The 27,161-nt window shown below is 40.1% G+C and overlaps 2 protein-coding genes across 5 annotated transcripts in view; one reads left to right on the top strand and one right to left on the bottom strand.

Moving 5' to 3' along the window:
- The first annotated feature begins 8,694 nt into the window (after positions 1 to 8,694).
- On the top strand, positions 8,695 to 21,671 carry ZNF518B (zinc finger protein 518B). 2 transcript variants are annotated; one of them, XM_064711793.1, is made up of 2 exons: positions 8,695 to 8,867; positions 15,751 to 21,671. In XM_064711793.1, exon 2 carries the CDS (start codon positions 15,950 to 15,952, stop codon positions 19,172 to 19,174), a length of 3,225 nt encoding a protein of 1,074 aa, XP_064567863.1. In that variant the 5' UTR covers positions 8,695 to 8,867; positions 15,751 to 15,949; the 3' UTR covers positions 19,175 to 21,671. The 2 variants fall into 2 exon arrangements, with proteins under 2 accessions (XP_064567863.1, XP_064567862.1); XM_064711792.1 differs by lacking the exon at positions 8,695 to 8,867 and adding an exon at positions 9,020 to 9,259.
- A 765-nt stretch (positions 21,672 to 22,436) lies between these two features.
- Positions 22,437 to 27,161, bottom strand: part of CLNK (cytokine dependent hematopoietic cell linker) — a 30,562-nt gene continuing 25,837 nt past the window's right edge. The window contains exon 14 of one of the 3 annotated variants that reach the window (XM_064711795.1): positions 22,437 to 23,019. In XM_064711795.1, coding sequence (XP_064567865.1) covers positions 22,891 to 23,019 — 129 coding nt within the window. In that variant the 3' untranslated portion in view covers positions 22,437 to 22,890. The remainder of the gene's footprint in view (positions 23,020 to 27,161) is intronic. The other 2 variants (XM_064711796.1, XM_064711794.1) reach the window with 2 other exon arrangements.

Raw genomic sequence — 27,161 nt, forward strand, 5'->3', positions numbered from 1 at the left:
CTTAATATTAGATTGGAGAGAAAATGATTGATGTAAAAAAAGCAATGGGAGTCTTTGAATGGAAATGAAATGGTAGTTCACCACAAAGAGAGTTCAATAGACACTTGTGACTCATCAAAGGGATATTTAAAATGCATTTATTGCTAAGGCTGCCATAGCAGCAGGAAACTTAAAAACCAGTCTTAAGTATGGAAAATTTGTGACTCTGCAGCATTTTCTAAAATTTAGGTTCTTTTGCTTCTAAAGATAAACTGGGAAATAACTTTCATGGTAATAGTTTTGCTGGAAGACTGTCCTAAAAACTCCATTGTTCTCTTAAATTGAACAGGTACACCATTGGCACCCTTAACTATCAGATGTCAAAAACATTTCACAGCATCTACAGGTGCGAGAAAAAATGTAAGCCAGAAGCTATAAAAATGTTAACCTTCTCATCTCTTTTTAAGACAAATTGAAGAAAATTAATAAAAAAAAATTAAAAGATGTCCCTTAAATATGATTTTGATCCAAAATGAGGCATTTTTGATACCACATCATGAAGGCTCACATTTTTTAAAGTATGTCTCATGCTATTTATGGTGCTTTGTGCTGGCAGAGCAGCTCCAGTGCTTTGGGATGTCGAGCAGCCAAAAGCAAATGCTGTTCTCAGGCTTGATTGAAACATATATTTGCTAATTTTAGAACCTTGACAATGATTAAAAAACGCTTGCTTCTACTAATTCTTCACCTTTACTTCTTCAGGAATTAAAATCCATAGATACAAAAGTAAAACCCAAGTGATAATGACATCTTGGATTTCTGAGTTATTGGAGAAAAACAAAACTAAAAATGGCCCCCAAATTGTATTTTGCTCTTCCTCATTATTCTAAAGAAAAAGGCACTCATTGAGCAGTCTGGATTTACATCATTATTGTTTTTCTTTTTTTTTTTAATATCAAACTAAGATACTTTTAGAAAAAGTCACATAGTAAAATTCTTTTAAATAAAAGAATGTCATTTAAGACCTCTACAGCTTTAACAGGGTTTAGCTATGTAGAGATTTAAGAGGGATAATATTCTGCCTGTCTCTAATTTCATCATAGATGGCAAAACAAAACTTCACAGAATGGGCAGTTATCTGAAAATACTCTTATAATAGTTGCAATAGAGAAATCCAAGGCAATGAAATTTGAAATCTGAAAGGTCTGAAAAATGTATTATGACTTTCTAATGGTATTTGACTAAGCACCAGTTTTCTAATTTCTGTGTAAAATGCAGACTCTATTTCAGATTTCTCCTGCTGTATTGGTTTACAGGACACATCATACCATGAACACATTTTACTGCATGCTTAAGACTGTTATCCTATCCCTAGGTAGTTTCAAATATTTTTTAAGGAATAGCTGTGAATCACAAAAATAACTGATGAGGGAGAACTGTTGACTTGTAACTGGGTGTGTTTTTAATCTAACTGATTGAATATTAATTTTTTTTTGCTCACTCCCCATTCTCTTTGAGGCAGCAGTAAGGAATGTTCACCACTGCCCATTGTCCTCCTTCCTGGGGCTGCCCCTGGAGATGTGCTGGCTCATGGCTGCAGTCCCCAGGCCCCTACCCAAGGGCTTTTGTTAGCTCAGCCACCGGCAGGGAACATGGTGCAAGGAGGGTCTCCAGCTCACCTTGGGTCTCTTTCTTTCAAGTAAGCATTGCTTACTGCCCTTCAAAAAAATGTCCAAGTTACCCCCAAATTAACCACAGCCTGTCTGTTGCAAAGCCACTGCAGGAATTCCAGTCTCCAATAGTTCAGAACCTCATCCCAGTTCCTGCCCTGACCACACTCTGAGCTGGCTCTTCCTTCTTCAGCGTGACTTTCATCTGCTGAGTTCCCAAAGGATCAAGAACGTCACTGTTAGGCCGGACGTGACATACACATGATCAGGGTCCAAGAAGAAAAGTTTTTTATTCTGCATGTTCTCCAGCTTATATACTCTTAAGAAAGCATGATCTTAAGTCATTAACCACATCACAATAATTTATTATATTCATTGTTGCAAAGCAATTAGCGTAAATATAATTGGCAAAAGCTTTACAGAAATTTAATAAGGCAGGTATACACATCTACTTTCGCACGTAGTCTAGCTTACAAAAATTTTCATGTGTCTTTTCTAATCTATTTCCATGCTGACAGCCTTGTCTTCTTCCTTGCTATGGATACACTCAAAAATCATCAGTTGTTATTTCTATTAATTCAGCTTTATTTGCAGGCCAGCTGTCAAGCCCCTCCATACTAGGCTTATGTGACTGCACAACCCACAGCCCTCACCCCTTAAATCTATTTCCCAAATCAAATAATAATAAACGAGCTGAGGTCTACATGAGAGTGTTTCCTGTAAGACTGTAAAACCAAGCTGCTTGCTGGAGTGGCCATGACTCAGTCCAAGCAGCTGCCCTGCAGTGCTGGCTAGCAGCCCATGCCATGCCGTGCCGTGCCGTGCCGTGCCGTGCCGTGCCGTGCCGTGCCGTGCCGTGCCATGCCATGCCGTGCCGTGCCATGTCATGCCGTACCATGCCATGCCATCCCAGCGTGTTGTGCCTGGCGAGAGGCAGCAGCCGCGCTGCCACGTAGCTCAGGAGCACGGGGCCGTGGCTGTGCCTCGCGCGCGCTCGGGGGCAGAGGAGATCCCGTCCGTGCGGTGGTGAGGTCACCACGAACGGGTGGAAATCCCAGGAATGTAGCGGCACGAGAGGGGCGAGCAGCGCCAGGGACGCGCGGTTCCCGCCCCGCGGCGCTCCAGGCGGGATCGATTCCCTCGGGCAGGCCGGGCCCGGGCGCGCAGCGCGGCGGCGGCCGCTGGAGGGCAGCAGAGCCCCGCGAGCCGAGCCCGCGGACGGCGGCGCCAAACCCGAAAGCCGCTCGGAGCCTCCGCACGGCCATAATGCCCAGCACGGGGTAGGAGCGGGAGATCTGCTCTGCAGCAGCGAGCTGTGCCTAAAGAAACCTCTAGAATGCGCCATATGCTGTACGCACTTTGCTCCGCCACTTGAAGAGGAAACGCATCAAACTGCACCAAGAGCAGCCACAGAAACGCAAAGCACCAACTCAGCTGGTACCTTCAAAGTCCAAGCATGCAATATGCAGGGCTGGGAAACGCAAGAGCTGAAACTTCTGCTCTTGCTGTTTGAAATCCTGACTACTGCCATTGTGTGCACGTTATGGAAAACAAAGATTGTATTTCTCTTTACGTGCTCTAAATGCTTACCAGGTAGTATATTTCTAACCTGGAAGCCAAAATGTTCCACTCAAAAAAGTTTAGCTGTACAAAGTGCATTCCCTGAGTTTAGTAGACTGTACTATTGCATTATTGCAGCCTATAGAGTGAACCCCCCCCCCCCCCATATTCACTTGGCTGTAGTTTTATCAGTGTCCTGAAAAGGGACAGGAGAAATTATTATGTGAAGGTACTGCATTGGCCCTGAGAGAAACTCTGTCTCAAAAAAGTGCCCTTCTTCATTTTCAACTTGAGTTATCACCACTGGTTTTCCAGCACATTGCTTTTTCTACTTTTCTGGGGAGAGTGTTGGAAATGATATAACTTTCCTAATAACTTTTCCAATTTTTTAATCTCATTTTTATAATTAATTGTTTCAATGAATCATAAGAAGTCTAATTTTCCACTCTGTCATATGCCATTGTAGCCAGCATTTAGCAAATGCTGGGAGGAGGGGGTTAAAACTGGAAGATTTGGTGAGGAGGGAATAGTTCTGCTCAGGATGTCAGTGTGGGAAAACTCCATTTATTATGCCTGGTGTTGTTTACCTGTTTTGAGGAAGTAGGAGTGCTGTGTAGGGATAACACACTCATACACATACTTGAGCCTCCTGCTGGGAGAGGGAGATAATGGAAGCACAGCCTTGGGATAAACTGTGTATGTGTGAAGCCCTTTGATACACCAGGGCAGGCAGTGAGCTCCTGCCCATCCTCGTGGGCTGCAAGGCTGAACTGAGGCTGACAGAGTCCCTGTCCCCATGTGCCTGTCTTTCTGAGGATGAACTAAGCTTGACAGAGCACTGTCCCCATGTGCCTCTCTTTCCTAGGATGAGCTAAGCCCGACAGAGCCTGTTTCTCTGCCACCCCGTGTTTTCAGTGAAATAAATCCACTCTTTGCACTTCAGCTTAGTGATCACCCTGGTTACCTCTATGCACTGATTCACACAACAAGGTTTGCCACTAGCTGCTCTGGTGGGGACATGGTTGGGGAAAATTACTGAAACCTTAAGTTTTGCTAAAAGAACTGTAATCAACTTTGATATGCTTCAGTGATCTCAGACCTGGGCAAGAGATACATTGCTGAAACTGGACACTAGGAATGCAGAATTGATGAACCACAAGGACATTTTGCAGAACCTTGAGATAAAGACGAAACTAACAAAGACAATTCAGCAATTGTGCTGAAACTCTCTTTACCTGGAAAAAAGATAATAAAAAACCTGAAAATATGGGCAAATCAGCATGAGAAGAAGCAAATCAATCAACAATCAAGAGAAGACAGAATAATAAGTAATGAAGGGAACTATATAAATTACAGCCAATGAACATTAATTTCTTTGTTTGCTAAAATGTACAAATAGTGAAAAGTTTTGAAAGTGCTATACATGTTCAAGGAAAGAGCTGGCATGCCTCCAGTGCTGTAATGAAATAATGCCTGCAATCTAGTACTAATAATTGTGTTAGAGAGTTTGATTTATGCCAACATTTTCAGTGACAGAAGAGCTTGTGAATTTAGTAACACATAAAGCAAAACTGTTCCAAGAGAAGCACCTAGAGCACCTGATTCATCTTGTAGCTCATTTACTCATCTTCTTTATTTTCTTTTTTTGCTAACCTTCTCTAAACACAGCTGTTTTATGGTTTTGTTGTTGAGCTTCAAAGCTGAAGGAGCTGGGCTTGTTCAGTCTCAAGAAGAGACAACTGAGTCCTCACCAATATCTGTAAGTATCTGAAGGGAGGCTTCATGAAGAGAATGGAACCAGGCTCTTCCCAGTGGTGCCAAGCAACAGGACAAGAGGCAATGGAGAGAAATTAATGCACAGGAATATTGAGGAAGAATTTACTGCGCAGGACTGAGCAGTGGAACAGATTCTGGAACAGAGAGGTTGTGAAGCCTCCCTCATTGGAGATCTTCAAGAACCATCTAGACATGACCCTGTGCCATGTGCTCTGGGATGGCTCTGCTTGAGCACAGAGATTGGACCAGATGACCCAGTGTGGTCCCTCCCATTCCGTGATTCTGTGATTCTGTCTACCTGTGGTTCTTATGGATCCACAAGCAACAATCAGCACTTCATATCAGATAATTTTGTTAGGGGATGGAAAGGAATGCAGGATGGCAACAGGACAAGCAGAGTTAACTGAGGAGCTGTGGTGAATTCCTGGTGACAGCACCAATTTCATGGACAGCAATGCTGCAAAGGATGCAGCAAGTTAAGGAGCCTTCTTGCTTGCATGCTGCTTGTGTTTGCCAATTAGCAGCACTGCCATCAGCATTTCCTACTTGGGTAACAAGCCTTGGGTAACAAGCGCTCCCTTTGGAGCCTCAGCGGGATGGCCCAGGAACACCCAACCAGAACTGTGGGTGGCTGAATCACAGGACAAATTGAGAAGGAACAAAAGATCAGGCAAGATCTGGGAATTCAGAGGTCACCAAAGTTGGCTTGGACATGGCAAACCAAAGGGGACAGATAAGGTGGAAACTCCCTGCTTGGTGCTCTAATTCAGTTCAGGGCTGGAGCCCAAGTAAGAAAGAGGAGCTCTGATCGGATCTGATCTGATCGGGTCCAACTCGTGTCTGCAAAGAAGAGAGCATTCACAGGAAATTGAGTCACTTTGAACAATTAGAGGTTAGAAAACTGCAGGAGAGGGACTGAATTTATGTAGCTGTAAAACACTGAGGAAGATGCAAATTGTCTCTCAAGCATTCCATAACAAGGCTTTTTTCTGGATGACATTGTTTGGCCTTATTTAATACTGAATACTCTATTTGCATTTGTTAGAGGAAATTGTCATTCCAACCTCAGAGCTGGGTAGCTACACATATCTAAGAAGAGAGGTGAAAGTGCTTAATCAGTGTTGAGTAACAGATAACTGATTCCATTTTACTGATATGAAGTATATTTACTGCAGTCTGGACTTTCTCAGATACAGATAGATGAGGTGAGAAAACCTGCTGGCTAGCAACTATTTCTTGAAATATTGTGTAAAATATTATAATATTGTATTTTAGGAACATTCCTAATTTATCTGTTTTTGAAAAAACCTATCTGCTAAGCGTAGGTCACTTTTATGAAAATTTGCAACAATCGGTGCTGACCAAGAGAGGCCAGGAAACAAAGTATAGAATTACAAGAGTAAATATTTGTTCATGTGCATGAGGTATCCCAGCCAAACTGGGTCACCCTAAATGTGGTTTTACACATGGTTCCTATACCCTTCAACCACTCCAGTAGAACATGATTTGACTAATGACTAAGACCCACACTATTGATTTCTAATAACTGTAAGATTTTGCCAGGCAAATGTATTTCTGCAGCATTCTGTCTGCTTGTCTATTGATCCAGATCTCCCTGGGGTCAGTTTTGCTAGATGACACTGGAAGGGTTTCAAAGACATATTACAGTGACTAGAATTCTGGCTTTATCTGGGTTGTCTATGGGTGTCCTTTATCTTTCATGGACGGTTCTATGCTTCCAAGAAGCAAAGTCCTTATTTCCAGGGCTGGGCTGTCCTTTATTTTGTTTTACTCGAGTATGAACAAACTCAAACTCTCCAGTAAAATTCCTCCATCTCATTCCATTTCACTGTATCATGTGAACTAATACATGGTAACAAACTGAATACATGTTCATATTAAAAAGACTGATTGATTTAACAGGGAAGTAAACTTTCATAACACTACATAATCACCTCTGCAGGATAGCTGACACCAGTCAGTAATTGCAAATTGTCCCTGGTGGCTTTCATGGGATCCACACACACAACTTCCAACTGTAACTCTGTAACTGCTCAAAATTTCAGTGATCACTCATGATTTTTAGCCCTTTATCAATAGTATTCTTTTCTTCTTTTTTTTTCTTTTTTTCAGATAGAAGCTTCCTTAGCTGTTCCTTTCATGAGAGTGAAGTACCTTTGATCATCCTTTTTACCTTTCACTGAACCTTTTCCACTACTATTCTGTTTTTCCTGAGCTGAGGGAACTTAAAGAGCTTTAAAAATGTGTTTAACCATGAATTTATACAGTAACATTAATCTGCTTTGTTCTCTGCTTTTTTTTTTTCAAATCTCAGCATAAGGCTTATTTTTATCAACTCAATTAAGCACTGAAGTGAGATTTTCACAAAACCTTTTTCTAAGGCCAAGATTTTGCTCCTGTACAGTACTAGTGAGCTTAGAGTTGATTTTTATTTGAAGTCAGGATGGTTTTCTTCACTGTGCATCACCGTAATCTATCCAAAATCTAATCTGCTATTTTACTCTCTAGTTATTCATCTGCACACTGTCCTTCCCAGATCTTTAGTGGGTTTTTGTCCTCAGGTCCCTCAATAGCTTGGTATGATCAGAAGGGGGTCACCTGAGTGCCCAGCTCCCTTTTCAAGTCACTTTTATGTTGAGCAGGTCCAAGCAGAGATTGATCCAGCAGTGCATCCCTCATCTCTATGCTACAAGGACCACACAATCACTCCACCTTTAAACAGCTACTCATGCCAAGACACTTGGTCTTAGCCCATTACAGTTTTGTTTCTTTGACAGTTTTTGTCAAAAACCTTCTAGAAATCCCAACAGGCTCTTTCAGCCAGAAAACTTTTTTCACAAGTTTAAAGATATTCAGTAAACTACAGTGTTCCAAACTGCCATTGAGAATGCTTTCTTACACTGCTAATCAAAAGATGTAACAGACTCTTGAAGGCAAGATCTCATTTTTGAATTAAAACAAATATAATTGAGAGGATTCCTTACCCCCAGACGTCCCTGTGTATGGTTTTCCCTTTCTGAAGAGCCTATCCCAAAATCCCAGATCCCTGAGGATGTATGTCCATGCCTAGACAAGATCAAGCACTCTCAAATCATTCCAGTAGAGAACAGATTGGAAAATGTGTCACAGCAACAGTGTTCAACTTTGAAGACGTGTACCAAAAAGCTTCATTCCAAAGACCTCTTCTGGCAAGACTTCGGGCCCTAAGTCAGACATGGTTTGTTTTTACAGTGCAGTAATTTGATAATGCAGTGACATCAAAGGTACTTTATAGGGCAATACACAGTCAGTTAAATCTCTGGATTCCATAGAAAGGATATGAAAATACACAACCACGTCATTGCAGCACTTCACTGAGTGATGCCCGTGAAGTGTGTGCCCACACCATGCCCTAGCGAAACCCAACGGGATCGAAGGGATGTAGGGAGGTTACATTGGGAACACAGCGCATCCTTTGGCCTGTTGTGTCAGCGCGGCCCGCGGGCATCAAGCGGAGCCGGCACCCTCACAGGGGCTCCCGGGCTGCGCTCTCGCGGGGCAGGGCCGGTGCTGCCGGGCCGGGCCGGGCCGGGCCGCGGGCAGGTGCCGCGCTCGGTAGAGCTCTACGCGCGGCGGGCGGGGCGCGCTGAGGTCAGTTCCGCCGCCGCGCGGGCGGGGGCCGGGCCGGGCCGGCGGCGGGGGGCTCGCTCGCCCTCCCTGCCGGAATGAGCGCCGCAGGGCGGGGCGGCAGCGGCCGCGCAGGACGCGGGGCGGCGCTGCGCTCCGCCTGTGTCCGGAGACAACGGCAGCGGCGGCGGCTGGCGGGGTCAGCGCCCAGGGACGCTGCCCTTCCTCCATCCCCCTCGTCCCGCTCCGAGCCAGGTAAGGCCCCGGGCCCGCGGCTGCCGCCGCCCTCCCTGCGCGGGGCCGCGGGGCCGGAGCGGGCGCGGCGCGCGGTGCTGCCCCCTGCGGGCCGGCGGCGGCAGTGCGCGGCGGCGGCGGCGGGCGGAGGTTGCGCTCGGGCCCGCGCAGCGCCCGCCCCGCTCCGCATCCCCCGCGGCGCCGCGCTCCTCGGGCCGCCTCGCGCTGCCCGCGGCCGGGGCAGGCCGCCCTTCCGCGGGGAGCCGGTGCGTGGGTGGGCTGGGTGCCCAAGGAAAGGAGGGTTTTGGTGCTCGCTGTCTCGTGGACGCCATCAGGCCGCTTTGGACTCGTCTGGACTAAAGCTGTTGTCCAGGTTTGTCGTCTTGGTCATCCTGAAGAAAAGGAGCTCTCGGGTTAGTAAATGTATTCATGAGCTAAATAGAACGTCCTGTGTTTTGTGTGCAGATAAGGTTCTTTTGAGTGTTTGGGTATAAGATTGGCTTAATTGAATCCCATATTGAATTTTGTTGCAAGACAGTCTATCATTGAAAAGTGCTACATTGGACACTTGAAGTAATTTAGGTATATAAACCGATTTTCTTCTAAAAAATAATCCAGTGTTATCGTATATGTAGCCAAAATGTCCTGCAATGTACATTTAATTTAAAAAGTCTGCTTTATAGTTAAGAAGACTAGTGGTGCTTTACAGGATTTTTCTAGCAGTCTGTTGTGCATTGTTACTGCAGTAGGTGGTTGCAGTCAAGGCTCTTTTCTTGCACGTACAAACCGTATGTGGCTGATTTTATCAGGAATGAAATCTGTGGAAATCAATTTTAACATCTACATGAGTGCTTTGAGATGAGGGTATGGAGGGATATGTGCTTTTAATGGCACTCTTCCCCCTCTTCTCCCATTTTCTTCAGTGCCATACTTCCTTGCTGTATTTCCTACAGGCCTTAGAGCTCAAGAGTAGGGTAATGCTTTATACTGGTCAGTATGCTCTGGATATGCAGAAAGACTTTGAAAATCATTGTAAATTGTGTGAAATGATGAAATGAACAGCACAGATTTAAAAAAAATTGATCATACATGTAATGATAAATAACTCTACAAACGTCTCTGAGCACTCTAGAATACTGCTTTTGATATAGTAGTTGTTTGGTAGTGCCTTGTTTAGCTTTTTGCAGGAAGACCAGCAAGCAGTTGAATGATGTGACAGAAATGTGTCTCTTTCAGATATAAATAAAGCTAGGCCTTGTTCCTTGAGCCGCAGGGAAGCAACCTCCATTTCAGTAGAATGCTGCATGGTACATACATGTACCTACATCCATACAATGCCAAAAATGTTAGTAGATTGGACAAATTTTCACTTATGCATTCAAAAAACAGTGATTTCCTTTCAATCGGTGTTTTGCATGACTTTGTAAGCAATAAACATTTTAAGTGTAATTGATTTTTTCTGTAGAGTGAAAGAACTGTATATTTTTTAATAAAAATGAGCTCTAAAAACTTGGTGCATGGTCATTGCTCTTCTTAATTGTCTGCATTGTCACTCTTCATTCATTTTGCTTTGAAAAACCTCATGTGAATTTCAGCTGAAAACCAAGAACTGTTTCGACTGTGTGATGAGCTGTTATTGTGAGACAAAATGGCTTTTTAAGAAGAAATACTTGTAGGCGAAATTTCTTTGGTGCATTTGAATTGTTTGTTTTTAATACAAAATTAATTATTTTAATTAATGCAATATGTAATACTTGAGTGAAGCACTCTGGTTTTCTCCCAGTCATTAGGCCTAAAATTAGTGACTGGTAATTGGCAGCTGTGTAGTTGGGTCAGTAGAACAGTTAACTCTGCTGAACAGAGGTAGTTGATGTTAAACAGTCAGTGTATATGTGAGTGTATGTATATATATATATATATATATATATATAAAATTGCAAAATACAGGCAAGGTAATTTTAAGCATGCATAGAGATTGACATTTTTCACAGTGGCTCAAATTTTATACACTGCATCCTCCTGATGCAGTGATGCACAGTGTCCTCCAATTCTGTTTAAACTTGTTTTTCTTGGGGATGGCTTTTCAGTACCAAAGCACACCCTGATTATTGGCTGCAGTCTGTGATCTTTGTGCATAAGAGGTGTGTGCTTTGCTGAAGTAAGGGCTCATTTATTTGTTCACATAGGCTAAATACATCCTGCTCATCACACCCTTTTCATTGATAGCAGCATGTAGTTTGAACTAAAGGAACCTAAAGCCTTGGAATGGATATATTCTTCTTTGAAATGATGAACAAATTTTTGATGTATTTGAAGTAAATAGAAATTTCCAGTCTGACCATGGCTACATCAGTGGTTTTTAATGTACTGCAGTGCAAAAACCTTTGTACTGGTTGAATTTGGCTTAGTCAGGCTGCAGAGGATGTTTCGTCCTATTTTCCTTTGTTTCAATGCATCCTTATTTTTTAACCTTTATGTAGCTGGGATATCCAGAGTTTAGAATGCCTTTTAATTTCTGTGCATCTGTTAGTCTCTTGTGTCTTGAGCAGCAAAGTTCAAGATATGATTCTGTCGTGTGAAAGGTGGAAATGTTTGTTTTGTTGAATGTCTGACCTTTTAATGTCACTGAATTGCAGGTGTTCGGTAGGAGTGAATGGGAAAATTTGGTTGATCTTTCTTGTGATGTCTTTTTTCCATGTGCTTTTTTTTTTCTTCTCCAAACTGGATTCTCTTTTTTTTAATGTTTCCTAATTTGGGTACTTTGTTGTATTTCTTAATACATTTTTTTCTTTTTCTGAATTCATTCCTGTAAAGACATTATCTGGAATTGACTTTGTCAGTCTTAGTGTCTCTTATTTAATTTTTCATCCATCCCATTCCCTTGTTTTCTGTTGAGACTCTTTGTAGACTTCGAGGTCTTCCTCTAATGATATTTTTTGGGTTGGTCTATGTGCACTGCATATGATTATAACTCAAAAATCGATTATCTTTTAATTAAATCTTCTGAAGCATGTTTCTGCCAATCCTTCAAATACCAAAACAAATCTTTAGGGGAATTCCTCCCCCCCCCCCCACCTTCCCCAGTGGTATGGAGTGAATGTATGTAATGTTCACCTCCCTATGTACATTTATGATCTTGGCTTTCTGAATTTTTTTTTAATACAGGCATGAAATTACAATATAATTTTGGGCTTGTTTTATCAAAAATAAATATAAATTGGAGCTGTTTGTATCAAAACCTTTGTTATTAACTGGTTGTTGTTCAGGGTACATGGTGAAAAACTAGCTAGGAAGACAGCAGAGATGTTACTTTGACATCAAGTGGTTATTCAATTCTTTTTTTTTACCTTTTACTGGGTCTGGCTGGGATGGAGTTAAATTTCTGAAAGCAGCCTGTACAGTGCTGTGGCTAAAACAGTCTTGATAACACACTGGTGTTTTGGTTGTTGCTGAACAATGTTTGCACAATCTCAAGGTTTTCTTCTCCCCCCCATTTTATTGAGTAGCCATGGGGTGGGCAAGAGATTGAGAGCAGAGAACAAAGCTGTTCTCTGAATTGCCTCTGTTAAATTTTTCTGGCATAGTCTTGGATTGAGAAGCCCAGAACTGTTAAATTGAAGTCTTCTGAAAATGTCGGACCTTGTTTCTTGTAGTTTCTTGCCCTTTAAAGGTTGTGGGTTCTTTTTCATGTTCTCCCATAAAGTGAAATCTACTTAGTTTAAAAAATACAAGAAAATTCTCTGGGTTTATACTTTGTTTTTGTGGTAAAGGATGCTGATGGCACAAATTTTCTATACTTTGCTTTCAGTTAGTTCACATGGAAGGCAGTTTCAGTATTAATGGATAGATGTTAACAGCAGAAAAAGGCAAATACTGATATAGCTTCCCCATTTCCTTTCAAATGCCATGTTACTTCTTTCTTAAAGCTGTACAGAAATGCATGAAGCATCTTTGGTCTGGATCTTGAGCTTATCAAGACCTCTTACCATCTTTCTCCTGAAACAAAACAGTGGATGTCCTGAACATAGGCCTACCACCACACTTGTGTGTCAACATGTTAGTCTTAAGTCTAGAAAGTGGTACTAGCCAGGGAAGGATGTTCCATCTGAACTACCGCAAACATTTTGCTTTTCAGTCTTCTTTAGAATCAGGGTAATAGATAATGTTGTCCACACTAGAATTGCTTGAAGAAAATTCTCCAGATCATGATACAGCAGTCAGGTATGTTTTCCTCCTTACTGCAAGGCTGCCATTGATTTGTTTTTCAAATTGTGTGTATTTTCACAGCTGTCTGCATTGCAATGAGATGGGATTACTACAGTTCTAGAACTACCCACTAAGGAGTTTTAGTGTACACCCATCCATCTGCTTAAGAGTGAAAACTTGTTATGTTGCCCCTAACTTGTTTTCTAACTTACTTTTGTGATGTTTGTGACTACATCAGAACACTTTGAAGAGCCCTGTATTTAGGGCAGCATTGATACAGCAGTTGTGAATATTGATGGAGTATAAGGAAGATCATGGAATCACTGAGTGGTTTGTGTTGGAAGAGACTTAGTTCAACCTCCTGCCATGAGAAAAAACGCTTTCCACTAGACCAGATTGCTCAGGGCTCCATCCAGCCTGGCCTTGAACACTGCCAGGGATGGAGCATCTCTGCACAGCTTCTCTGCACAGCCTGTTCCAGTGCCTCACCACCCTCACAGTAATGAATTTCTTCCTAATATCAAATTTAAATCTACCTTTCTTCAACTTGAAGCCATTTCTCCTCCTATCACTGCATGCCCTTGTGAAAAGTCCCTCTCCAGCCTTCTTGGAAGCCCCCTTTCAGTGCCTGAAGGTGCTATAAGGTCTCTGTGAAGCCACCTCTTTGGGCTAAACCAGCCCAGCTCTCTCAGCCTATCCTCATGGGAGAAGTGCTTCAGCTCTGTGATAAGCTTTGAATGGGTCCAGAGGAGAGGCACTGAACATCTTCCTTGTGTTGGGGGCCCCAAAGCTGGATGCAGCTGCAGTTCAGGTGTGGTCTCATGAGAGCAGAATGGGACAATTGCCTCCCTCAATATGCTGGCTAGGCTGCTTTTGATGCCATGGTACGATTGCTTTCTGGGTTGTGAGCACGTGAGGTGCAGGAAAACCTTCTTGGATCAGATATTTATTCCTGTCAAGCTGCTGGGGAGATCACAGAATTATTTAGGCTGGAAAAGACCTACAAGATCATCAAGTCCAATCTTTAACCCAGCACTGCAAAGCTAGCCACTAAACCATATCCTTGAGTGCCACTTTACATGTCTTTAATATCCATCCCTAGAAGGTAACTCCACCGCTTCCATAGGTAACCTGTTCCAATTATTGACAACCCTTTCAATGAAAAATTTTTCTTAATATCCTATCTAAATGTGCTCTGGTGCAACTTGAGGCAATTTCCTCTCTTCCTGTCACTTTTTACCTGGGAGAAGAGGCTGACACCCACCTGGCCACAGCCTCCTTTCAGGTAGCTACAGAGAGCAGTGAGGTCTCCCCTGAGCCCCCTTTTCAATACTCCGAGCTCCCTCAGCCACTCCTTGTAAGATTTACTCTCTAGACCTTTCACCACCTCTGTTGCCCTTCTCTGGGCTTGCTCAGGCTCCTCAATGTCTTTCCAGTATTGTAGTTTAATTTCTTGATTACCATATGATTATTGTGATGGGAAGCTGCTTTAAGTGAACTCAGCACTGTGCTTTTGGAGTCCAGTCAGGCCCTGATCTCTGTAGGTACACTGGGTGAGGGTCTGGACTTCAGGAGCAGAAGCCTTTTGGTAGGGTGTATTGGAAAACAGAAGTAACCTCATGCAATTGAGTCTGTTTGTGATTGCAGGTGTGTGCAACAATATAGCTAATGATGTTAGATAAGAAAGGTGTTGGTTGGACTTCATGTATGTCTCAAAAGCCTAACTTGATTGTTTATTTTCTAAATAGTAGTAGTTTCTTAGTCTTGCCAAAAGCTTAAAGGCTGAGATCTTCCTCCTGCTAAATACAGTAGAGAGACAGAGTGCTGGAACCTGTGGGCCAAACATATTGCATGTGTTAATTTGGTGTTTTACAGTGATATTACTGATCTCCCTCTGACTTATGTTGCATTGTTTATTTTGCTTGATTGACGTTCTGTTTTATCAGGATGAAGTGAATTATTTATATGCTTGTCCACATATATAGATGTGATTACACTGTAATATTAATAGAAGAAAAAGTGATTAATTTTGCAGCCACAGATTGTTTTGACTTCATTGCTTTGAGAACATGTGAAGCATAAATCACATCTTGTTACAAATTAGTGTTCAAGACTGTTTGTATCTGAAACATTGGCACTGATTAGAAAAGAACTTCCTTCTGTATGTCGGGAAATTCCATGCTAGCTTAAAAATTCCTTTATTTAAAAACAGCCTAGTAGTTCTGTGTTTCTAGTAACCATCCTAGTCACATTCTCTTTCCCTGCAATTCACATAAAAATGGAAGTTGCATGTTTCTTGATATCTTGTCCTGAGTTGAGGGCTATATATGAACTGAAATCATACTCTGCTGCTTAGTTCTGTTATCAAGTATCTTGTTTGGCTTATAAATATGTTTCTTAAGTGTAAGATTTTTCATGACATGGGAGAAATACCATAAACTCTTCAGGTTTTGATGCATAGCAGGTAATTACACAAATTTAGGAATGTTTTGAATGAGAGCAAATGCTAAAGGATTATTTGATTTGGTATGTTTTAGAGTTATTGGTTCTATATTCAGAATATAATCAGTGGTATATTGAGAGTAAACTTGCACTCTGTAATTCAATTGTAGTCCACTAATAGTTCAGTTATTAGTTCATTGTATTTCAGTGATCATTGAATCTTAATTGACTTAATGTTCTGCTTTTTATTCTTTAGCGCTGCAAGCTGATCAACTAAGAACATGGAATATAATATGGATGCAGTTGCTTGAACATCATTTCTTCCAAAGCTTGTACTCTGCAGATTGGTAGCCTGAATCATTGATAAGAAATTATACACAGGACTAATACCAAGGAAACATTCAGTCTGTTGATGTTGTGTTTAATGAAAATGATGCAGAGTTGCTTCATCTGAAATGCAGTTGAAAAAAATGAGGGAAATTTTACCAAGATTGTACTCTGGCCAAATTAATGATAAAAATAATTCTTTAACTACATCCCCAAAGCAATCTGATGATAAAATAAATCTATCAAAAGGGGCAGATGACCAGAACTGCTGTTACCAAGGAACTGAGGCTGAGAACAGTAAGTTGTCACTGATAAGCTGTATAAAGTGCAGAAATGTTCAGAAAATTTCAGTGCAAGATATGGAGAAGCATAAGAAGCTTGAGTGGACTGAAGACAGAAATTTCATCTGCAAGAAGTGCAGTCATATTGAACCACCAGCTTTCGATTTTGTTCCTGAAGGTGCCAATGCTGCAGACTGTGAAAAACTTGAAAGAAAAACCCCAAGTAAAACCCAGAAAACGTTTAAAGTAAAAAATTTTCTGCCAGGCAAATACTACTGTGATAAATGCAGATTTTCAACAAAGGATCCTTTACAGTATAAAAAGCACGTAGGGCAACATGAAGAAATTAAATTTCTTTGTTCCCACTGTAGTTATGTATCCTACACCAAAGGAGAATTCCAGAGACATTTGGTGAAGCACACTGGAACCTTTCCATATCAGTGTGAGTACTGTGAATATGGTGCTGTTAGACATGACTATATAGTTAAACATACGAGAAGAGTACATGAAACACCCAGAAAACGCCTGTCAAGTACTCTCATGAACCACAAGCAAAAGAAGCAGAGTCAAAGCACTTTATGTAAAAAGCAGAAATACAATAAAATTCCTTTCCAAAATGAACTTTCAAATTTGTCTTCAAATATGGTTTGTGAGATTCCAAGTAAAGCAAGTAAAACAGTCTGCTCATCTCAAAATGTAGAATGTAGCATAAACACATCATCCGTCCAGGATGAGACAATATTGGAGCCATCTGAACTGAGTGTATGTGAGAATCAGAGTGTGGAGGTTGAGGTTTATTCTCCAAAAACAGAGCCTTTACAACCTGGGATGCCTTTAACAGTAATTGCACCATCTGAACTTGTAGTTCCTTCCAATTGTTTAGCTCAGATAGTAGAGCTAAAAATAGTGAATGGAGCACAACAGCTGGTTCTTAAACTAATTCCTATGAAAGAAGCAACTTACAAATCTGTGAACTGTGCAGAAGAGGAACTTGAGAATCAAAGTATAGAACGATCTGAAGAAGTAAAGAAAACATCTTCTGTCTGTCAGAATGAGTTACTAACTATGGAAGTGAATGTAAACAAATTATCCAGTGTTAGTAACCAGCTTAATTTGGATAGTACACATGACAAGAATTCTGAATGTTTTTGTTCCTCTGATTCTCAGCTCTCAGGCTATAACTCTGTATCTGTACAGAGGGAAGATACATCAAAATTATGCTTTCATTTGGTGAAAGGTATTGATGTCCATTCAGGTGTTATAGAACTTTGTTCTCAATCTCTGGTGAAGAACAGTGCTGAAAAAAAAAGTGATCTTAAATCCTCAAGGGGGAAAGTAGATGGAAAAAATAACTTGCATCGTGATCTGTACTGTTATGAAGAAGGCAAAGATACATACCATCCAAAATACACTTCCGTTTCTGAAGGTAAAAATTCCAAGATTGTTTCAGTAGAAGCTGCTCAGGAGGGCAAACATTTTTCTGCTGTCCATAAAGAAAAGGATACATTGTCTGTGAAGAGGGTTGACAAAGAACATAGGAATCTACCAGTCAGCTCTGCTGAAGCACATATGGCTGGAAAGGGTTTTGATAAAAAATTTATTGCATCCTCTGAAGGAGGGAAAAACTTCCACATTACTAAAACTGCAGCTTTTGAGGATATAACTTGTGGCTTGAGCAAAGTAAAGAGAACTGAAACCATAAGCCAAAAGAGTAGTCATCTTCTGGAATCACTTGAACTACAGAAGATGGAAAATAAAGGCAGTCCTTTTGAAGGACCTGTTATTTCATCTGTATTTTCTCTTAGCTCTGGGACTGAAAATGTTCCAGAGGATGTCAGATGGGATGACACAATACGCAGGAAGAAATCAGCAACATTGCTGTGTAGAAAGATTGCGCAGCTCATGTCTGCTGCTGAACCTAACATGAAATCCGTGCCCTTGAGATGTCAGGCTTCTAGTAAAAAGTTACTTTTGCCTCAAGAAAGTTCAGGAAGCTGTGAGGGAGCTGTTTGTGCCACTGAAGTGGAACAGCCTGCAACTTTGTCTGAAGCACGTGGTGGAAGAAGTGTGATGAGTGAAGAACACAGTGAAGATCAGCTCTTTACATTTGCAAGAACTTCTAAAAACAGGGTAACTAAAAATTCCCATGTTGCTACCCCGGTGTTCATTCCTAAAGGGACAATGCTGAGAGTGCTGAATGCTACCAGCAGTCAAAGCTCATGTGGAATAGAACACAGGGGTGAAACATCAGCTCCTGTGCATCACAATGAAATGTTCCTGCCTCGCCCAGTCCCCATCAGTGTTTCTGAGGCACTCAGCAGTAATTTCCCATGTTTGCCTAATCAGAGTGAACCAAGTGCTGAGTCCCAAACTATATCACTCAGGCAAAGACCAAAGCGAGAGGCAAGTGTTAAAAATAACAGCAAGCAAACTAGTGTGGCATTTCAGAAAGGCAGTGATGTGAGCAAGCAAAGCAAGCCCTATTCAAAAAGTCCCAAAAATAAGGCAAGACAAACAAGATTCAGAGAACTTCCTAAGAGGAAAACAAGAGCTCAGTCAGAAACCACTTCAAGTTCTGATATGTCATACCTGTTGACAGCAAGGCGTCTTCGACTTCTTCCTCTGAAAACGAATCAGTTGATAAAATGCCCTCGTCGTAATCAGCCAGTTGTGGTACTAAACCATCCTGATGTTGATTCACCAGAGATAATTAATGTCATGAAGACTATCAACAAGTATAAAGGTCAAGTCCTGAAAGTAGTTCTGTCAGAAAGGACAAGTAGTTGTCTTGGTGTCAAACGTTATCGAAAGCGTCTTACTCTTCAGGATGGTGAGACAGGAAACCAAGCAAAAAAGCGGAGTATGCTAAAAATGAAGCTAAAAAAGACCCACAAAAACAACTATCAAGTGGTGGAAACTTCACCAGCTGAAGCACTTAGGTGTCTCTTTAAGTGTTGGTTTTGTGGGAGAGTATATATGGACCAAGAAGAATGGATAAGTCATGGACAGAGACACTTAATAGAGGCAACCAAGGGCTGGGATGTTCTTTCTCTTCAAGCAAGAAAACGTTAAGTGAGAGCCTAGGGAAGGTTTCCCTTCTTGCTTTTAATGAGTGACACTAACTTGCCTAAAATGGAGGATGGAAATAACTGCTTTATTTTGCCAAAAGTCCTCTGCTATTAGCAAAGTGAAGAAGAGAGTAGAGGTACAGAGAGATAGAGAAGCTGATAGTGAGGATTAAGCACCACTTTGCACTCTTGTGATTGAAATTTGTATTGGAGACCAGCTTCATCTGTTCCATAGGAAAAATTTGAAGAAGATTTGCTATGCAAACATCTTTCTAGTTACCTTAGGATACTATGCTGTACGTGGTTTGTGCTAGGTCTGTATGGATTAAAATCTTAGATGATGAGATCTTTGTAAATTTAACAGGATTAGTTTGCTTTATTACAGCATGGTGTTTCAAAGATCGAGCACATCTGTATGGAAATGCACTTTTGGTCCTCCATGGACAGCAAGTGTAAGTCATAGGTTTTAGTGGCAAATTAAGCATTACACATAAAAAGTAAAATTTAAATGCAAGTGCTGTGTTTCAGTGGAACAAAAACACTTCTGCTGACTTCAGAGGAGGTACAAGGGTGTAAATGAAAAAATCTATGGAATCAGTTACTCCTGCTAGGTCAGATAGCACAAAAAATTTACTTTTGTTTAGTACTGAGTCTTTACCTAGACTGTGTTGTGTAGATGAGAGGGAGCAGAACACCAGGAGGATTCTGTGCCATCAAGCCAGAGATACCTTCAGGCTTGGGCTGATAGTGAAAAGCACTTCTTTAAATGGCCTCAAGGCTGTTCTAAAATAGTATTAGCCAGACATAAACTCTGTACCACCTTGTGTGTGATAGAAGCATTTACAGACTCAGTATTTGGTTAGAACTCTAGTTGGTGAGCTGATTTACTAGGCAGCTTGTTGAAGACTTTTCAAACTGAAAAGCCACGTTGCACAGCTTTTACATGACAGTGTTGAACCAGATTTTCAGTGCAATCTTTCATCGTATTTAAGAATTTAGATGTTGTTACAATTTATTTTTTGTAGGCCTCAAATTCATACAAGCATGTGCCTAGTTACAGATTATGTCTGATGCGTACTGACTTCAGTGCAGTGTAAAACATTGCTCAGTTGCTTAAACACTTCTCTAAATCAGGGCCAAATGACAGCTTTTTAGTAAAAAAGAGGGATAGATGACACTGAAGTTACTGTTTCTGTATGTGAGCTGTGGATGTTTCTCTTCATCTTGTCAATTTTAAATCATTTTAGAATCATATAGAATGAAGTATATTGAAGCACATATAACAATTAAAATAATGTGTTACAGTTTTAAAAATATGAAAATCAATACTGACTCTAATGCTGGATGTGTGTTCTATGTTTGAACTGGGACTTCTCTGGTAAACTGGTAGTCCCTAAATCTTTTCACTGATGGTGCATTTTTGTAAACAGTTTATCTGGGAATATTTTTTTATATACTCCAGCAGATTATACATTGTTTTGATAAAATATTTATCATATCTACATTAGAATGTAAATATTTTAAAACTACATCTGACTGAGGTTTACTTTCAAAACCACTTATTGCTTTCCCATAATTTTGCAATACAGTGTTAAAATCCTTCCGATAGCTGGTGCTTTAAGTCAGATCTTTTCATCGTGTACACATGGAAAATTTTACAGAACAAACTTTGTTTTTCCTGTTTCGTCAATAATAAGGAAATGACAGTTCTCATTTTGTATTCAAATGGAATTATATTTTTTTAGATGGGTACACTTGAGGGTTTTTTTTCCCCCACTTCATACGCTTTGATGCCAAACCTAACAGTGCTATTTGCACTTTCAGTGGTGAAAATAGTTGTGATTTTAAAATTATAGCATAACATATAAAATGAATACTGAAATGGTTAACACAAAAAACCCCATGGTTAGCATTCCTCTTTTGTTTTAATTCCTTCAATACAGGTTACTGGTTGAATTAACTTTGTTTCTGTAGAAGCTACCAAATAAATAGTTTTGAATTTGCTTTGTAAGAGTTGTCACTGGCAAAATCAGAACATTGCTCATGAAAGCTGTACTGGGGGAAATGGAGAAAGTGTTGCTGCTCAGCTTTGTGGATTCTGGGTGGTTTAAGTACACTAGTAATGCTTGTCTTCTGTAAGCAAGTTTACTTTAGTAGACATCTGCAAAGCTCTGTACGTCACTGCCATAATCTGTTATCTAAATTGTTAAACCTTGGGGTTTTTATGGTTTTTAATTTAGATATTTTTTTTGTTTCAACATGAAAACCTTTTGTAAGTTAAATTGTATTGTGGTTATGAAATTCTTAAAGCAGATTATGTCATGCTTTTTGTTATGAACTCTGCTAAACTCCATTTTAGCAGCTTCTGGTTTTTTACTTTTATTAGATAAAAATATGTCAGAATAATTTCCTTCAAGTTTAACAGTGTCATCAGTTTGAGAGAAATAATTTACAGTGGATGTTTTCTTCCCTTTTGACTCAGCAATGAGAAATAAAATGATTCAAAGAAAATAATAATCGACTGCTGAATTTTTTTAGAGCTAGTTTGTACCACTACATATTATGTCATAAATTGGGTTGGAATGTTGTGGTTTTGGGCTTGAGTGGTTTTGTTCTTCTTGTTCCTATTCTAAAAGGATAGAGTAACTGAGGTTCTAAAGTAACTAGGTTATTGTACTATACCTTTTTTGTTATATTACAATAACCTAGTCAAACTTCCAGTGTGGTTAGGCAGGTTATCAATGCTGTACAGAAAAATCCCTTCGTGTACATATGGAAATGTAGTTTGCCTTCATATACATACAGAATTTAGGTAGGCTTCCAAAACTCAAAATTGTATGAATACATATTTCTGTATTTTTTTCTGGAAAAATAATCACATTCTCATGTTCTTTGCTCATACATACTAAAGTATGTTTTCTTGCTGGGTTTGAAGTACATCTACTCTTTCTACTTAAGATTTTTATCTCTTCATTTGCATATGGTATGAATTCAAAGTGACTGTTTGCATAATGGTCCTACCATGTAAGTGTTTGAAGGCTCAGGTATGGCATACAAGTATCTACTACTTAAGTTGGAGAGTAAGTGCTCATTGAATAATAGAATTTACATAATTACAGCTAGCTTTAAAATCTCCAGTGCCTGTAAGCATCAACTGACACTAACTTCAGTGGCAGCTGAGCACAGCTTGTTGTTGAGCAAACATATGCACACCACATGAAATTGTTAGACAGTGAGAACTGTGACACACAGTGTTTCATGTGTATTTTTAAAAGCAAGAAAATTTATTTAATGACTGTGGTATACTTTATTAGGTTTTGCTACTTAGCAGAGTTTAAGTGACATTTAGGTAAGCAGGGGCAAGTTTCATTTTCATCTGAACATAAGAAGATAGAGTGCAAGGTAAGCAAATTGCTCAGTCATTGTCAAGATATCAGGAGTTGGTCTCCACGCCTTCCTGTGAATTAATATGTTGACATATTCTTTACTTGTATCCTCAAAGTGAAAGTGCAACAAACAAAAAATGGAGTAGATCTGTAGAATGCTTCATTATATTGAATGCTTCATTATATTATGGGGAGCTCCTTGCTTAAGAGGCGAATCTGATTTTTGAGACGTTTCAAGAAGTGTTCTATTTATATCTGTACAGATGAATCAGCGACAATGAGGCAGCAAAGGTCAGCCTGCCTTGAATGGGTGTGTGAGGTAGCATTGTCCATATCAGCCTGCCTTGAATGGATGTGTGAGGTAGCATTGTTCTCTGTGGTTTCCTGACTGATCCTTTCCGTCAATGAGCGTTATGGGAACGGATCTGTAGAAGTCAATGATCTCTTCCACGGAATTAAATTTCTGCGGGGGGAAAGATAGTAATCAGTGAATGAAAGTGAAGTTGCTAGATGGTTTAATCTATAACAGTAAAAGACTTGCAAATGATAATATTAAAATAGGTAACATTTTTGCATGGAATTATGATTAGATGAAAGCAATTCTAAAAGGAAAAGCACCATATTTTGATCCTCATACTTCTTTTTTGTGTCTCTGTCATATGCAGGACAAAGCAACTAGCTCCTTAGGGAGAGGAAATATTTCTAAGCCCTGGTAGTGCAGTATCACATATAAAAGGTTGTGATGGCAGATGTGAGAATAGATATTGAAATGATGAAGCAACTGTAAATTGTTACTAGTTTTTTTTCCTGCCCCAATTACACTTAATTAGCAGTACATGATATTTTACACTGCAAGTTTCAATGTACCTTATTAAATTACACTTTGTTTTCCCATTCAGTTTATTGAGACAGTTGCTATAGAATCCCTTTGAAGTATGGAGCAAGAAGCATCATGTTCTCTCATGCTCAAATAATGACATTCTCCAGGCAACTCCTCAAGTGATAAAGGTCTGGTTCAAGGTTGCTGACCTGATCAAACAGCAAGAGAAAGCTACACAAGGTGTTTATTCTCATCTGCCCTAGTGGAAGAGCCCCATTCCAATGATTAGCAGTCCTTCAGTTTGAGTTCTGTTCCCTGTGTGTGCCTTCTAAGCTCTCATCACACCACAAAGCTCTCATCATATCAGTGTTTTCCTCTTGAGCTAGCCTTTGTATTACTCATTGTATTAAACCACCAGAACTGCACACAGTAGTGAAAGCTTACTTTGACCATTAATACTTATCACCTATTTATATAACATTTGCTGTAAGCGTGGCTCTTCATTCTACACATGGTGGTGTCTCATGGTAGTGTCTATCACCCCCACCTGATTGACACCTAGTTTATAACAACAGAATCTGATTAAGGATGTGATTTGGGCAAACTGTTCCTGTATTAAGATCTCAAAGCTAGTATGGTAGCTTTTTCAAGTTTTGTTTTGATAATTTTTACATGTATGCATTTGTTTTGTCTTTGCTTATGTTCAAAGTCACTGTTGCTAGTGAAAACTGAGGCAAAACTGTGGTCTGTATTTCATGCCTTATGAAAGTACTCATTACTTTTATTATTCTAAATTAATAATTCCAGCGCCTGTTCTTTTCCTGTGTTTGAATGTTTTCTGGTTGGGAAGTCAGAAAGTCTACAATGATTGTTCATCTGCTTTGGAAATTCAATTAGGCTTCACTAGGTTAATGCCACATTGTTAATTTTTCTAGCTCTTTGGTAAGGGGTGAAAAATGTCTCAGAATTTGATGTTCTCTGCTCTTTTAATGGAACTCCACATTTTCTTAGGTGTAAAGACACCTAAAGACATAAAGATGAAGAAAATTCAGTATTTGATTGGTTTCCCTTCGCTGTGTGAAGAGACTCAGCCCATCTCTGCTGCTGTAGGAATTTCCTATTTGCAGGTCTCCAGACTGTTCTGGGGAGATGGGAGTAGGGTTGCAAGGGTTGCTTGTGAAAGGTGTAGCTCTCAATTGTGTTGGGGGGTGGTGTAACTCTGGGCTATGTTGCACATCCTGAAGGAGACCTTTCATCCCTGAGTTGTCATTTAAGCTGTGGACAAGATGCTTATCTTGTAAACCTCACTGAGCTGAAGGTCCTGGCTCTTTGTTGTGCCACTTTTCCTGCAGTAGCTGTTGACATAACACTGTCACTGGGAGGCAATGTGGAAGTGCTCCCTGATCTGCTGGGATGGGCCAGGCCAGTTTGGTGGCTGCTGAAGGTGGGTGCAGCTAATCCTTTTGGCTCACATGGAAATTAATTGAGTGAAATTATGTGACTGTTATGACTTACAGTTTGAAGATGAAAGGTCGCTGCAAATGCAGTGGTGAGGATGGAGAAAGTATCTGTGGCTGGAACAGGGAGATCCAGAGATACACATCAGGCTCTGCTCTAATCTTCTGTGTAAAGCAGGCACCAAGATAAAGAGAAGCCTACTTCTGTCTTTCATTTTTACACATTTTTCACTGCATTGGGATTTGAGACTGATACTACAGAGATGCTAAAATCATGTATTTTGCATGTGGCAGATCTAGTTTTGAAAAGGAGATAAGAAAAATATGTAAACTCTGTGTCATGATCAGCTTTAAATATGAGCAAGGTTTGTATTTCATCATTTTCAAAAGAACTATGCAGATGAAAAAAGCCAGTGTTACAGTGATCTCTGGGTCTTTAAGAGTGATATTGTCTGGAGTAGAGGAAAGCAACAGCCAAGTAAAGGGTGCTCAGTTTTGAATATAAGTTCCAAAATTCCATGTATATGTCATTTGGAGATCTGAACTTTATAGTTTTATGTAATTTGGCCTTTAGAAAGCTCAATATGGTATATTAAATATGTAGGTATGAACATCTGTGGCTAATTAGCTAGCAAAAATGTAGCTCCAGTAAGAGAGTAAATTATTTTCTTTTTTTTAACCTTCAATTTCTTATATTTGAGTTTTATACTAATTTGGCTGCATGGAACTTCAGTTACTTTTACCATAAAAATCTGATGATCAATCCCTTTTTTCCCTCCTCACAACCTTACAGGGCTACATGGGAGCTAATAATAAAAGCACTCATGAGAGTTAAATGAAATACATTTTGAAAAATAACTGTTAATTTAAAATCTTATTTGGTGATACAATATGTTAACAACTTGTAAGCTGTATAGTAAAAATCGGAAGTTGCAATAAGATACAGAAACTTTGAATAATTATATTTATGTGTGAGGAAAAATGTGTTTTTAATGGATGAAAATAGACTAATTCAAAAGTGAAAACACACTGCAAGACCAAACCTCTGAATATAATCACCAACTGTGGAAAAATGTAATAGGTCTGCACATGTTGGTTGGTGTTTAGTTTTCTTTCTCATTGGCTTGAAGAGGGAATATTCAGCTAATCTAGATGGAGCAGCAAGGTCTGGCTGCACTGCAAAATGTGGTGTAACAAAGGATATCCCTGCAGAGGGGCAAAGCAGAATGCTCCGGAAAGCTTTTTAATGGGTACTAAAAAATTACATGCAGCAATTTTCTGTAATTCACAGCCTTACAAAGTGTTGTCGCTTTCTTTGGAAAAAAACCTTAGATAAGCTGCAAAAATTGAGGTGAGAATTTTCAAGAAAGAGCCCTTTTGGGGAACCCTGTGAGACTGCCTGAGATAGAAAAAGCTCTTCTGAGCAATGTTGGTGCCACTGGTTGTTCATTACTGCATATGTGCTTTGTGCCCTGTTCTATTTTCATGTCAACTGCTGAGAATAATACATAGAAGTGGAAGATTGCCATGTTTGTGATTCCCTGGCACAACACTTGGTTGACCAGCAAAGCAGTTCTGATTTTTTCTGTTGTGCTTGATCCAGGGGAAGATTTGAGTTAAAAGAAAGAATCCTCCAAGAAGAAGGCATAAGGTAGGCAGTCATGATTACTGATTTGGCCTGGTAGAGCCGAGTCTTGGATGTTCTGTGTGTTGTTAACTGGATGCTTGGAATTCTTATTTTGGAGCTGTACTTTGCAATTTGACTAGTCAGTCCCGACCCACTGTTTAAGATATGTACTGTCTGTGCAGAAGTTGGAACAAGCAACAAAGTCATATATTTTGGTATTTCCTGAGATGGGAGGGTTTGTGTTCTCCTTCCTTTTAGTTCAGTAAAAATTGTTCATGTACTGTTCAAGTAATTTTCCAGTTACTTTAATCGTTAAAACTGTTAACCTAATGAAAATTTAGTTCTGTGTCTTTATTCTCTAGTGAGAATAACATATACTACATTATGCTGTAGCATGTCTTATTTGTGTCATTGTGTCTGTTCTGAACCTGTTTGTATTAGAGCCATTACAGGAAGACTAAACAGTGTCAGAACCATGGAAAACTAAACTTGCTTTCTCCTAAGTCATACTAAAATTCCAGGAAAATCATCTGGGAGTTTCAGTTAAGTAATGAAGCCAGTGCTTTACAGAATACTGATGGTCACTACAGCAGCACCAGGATGATGCAGTACAGGTCTTGATTTGTACAACCTTCCAGCTTCCAAACTGTTTCACTGTGCTTGCATAATGAAGGATTTTCCCCCCTTTATCATTAAGCAAA

This window comes from Zonotrichia leucophrys, chromosome 4 (genome assembly GCF_028769735.1).
Source record: "Zonotrichia leucophrys gambelii isolate GWCS_2022_RI chromosome 4, RI_Zleu_2.0, whole genome shotgun sequence".
Lineage (NCBI taxonomy): Eukaryota > Metazoa > Chordata > Aves > Passeriformes > Passerellidae > Zonotrichia > Zonotrichia leucophrys.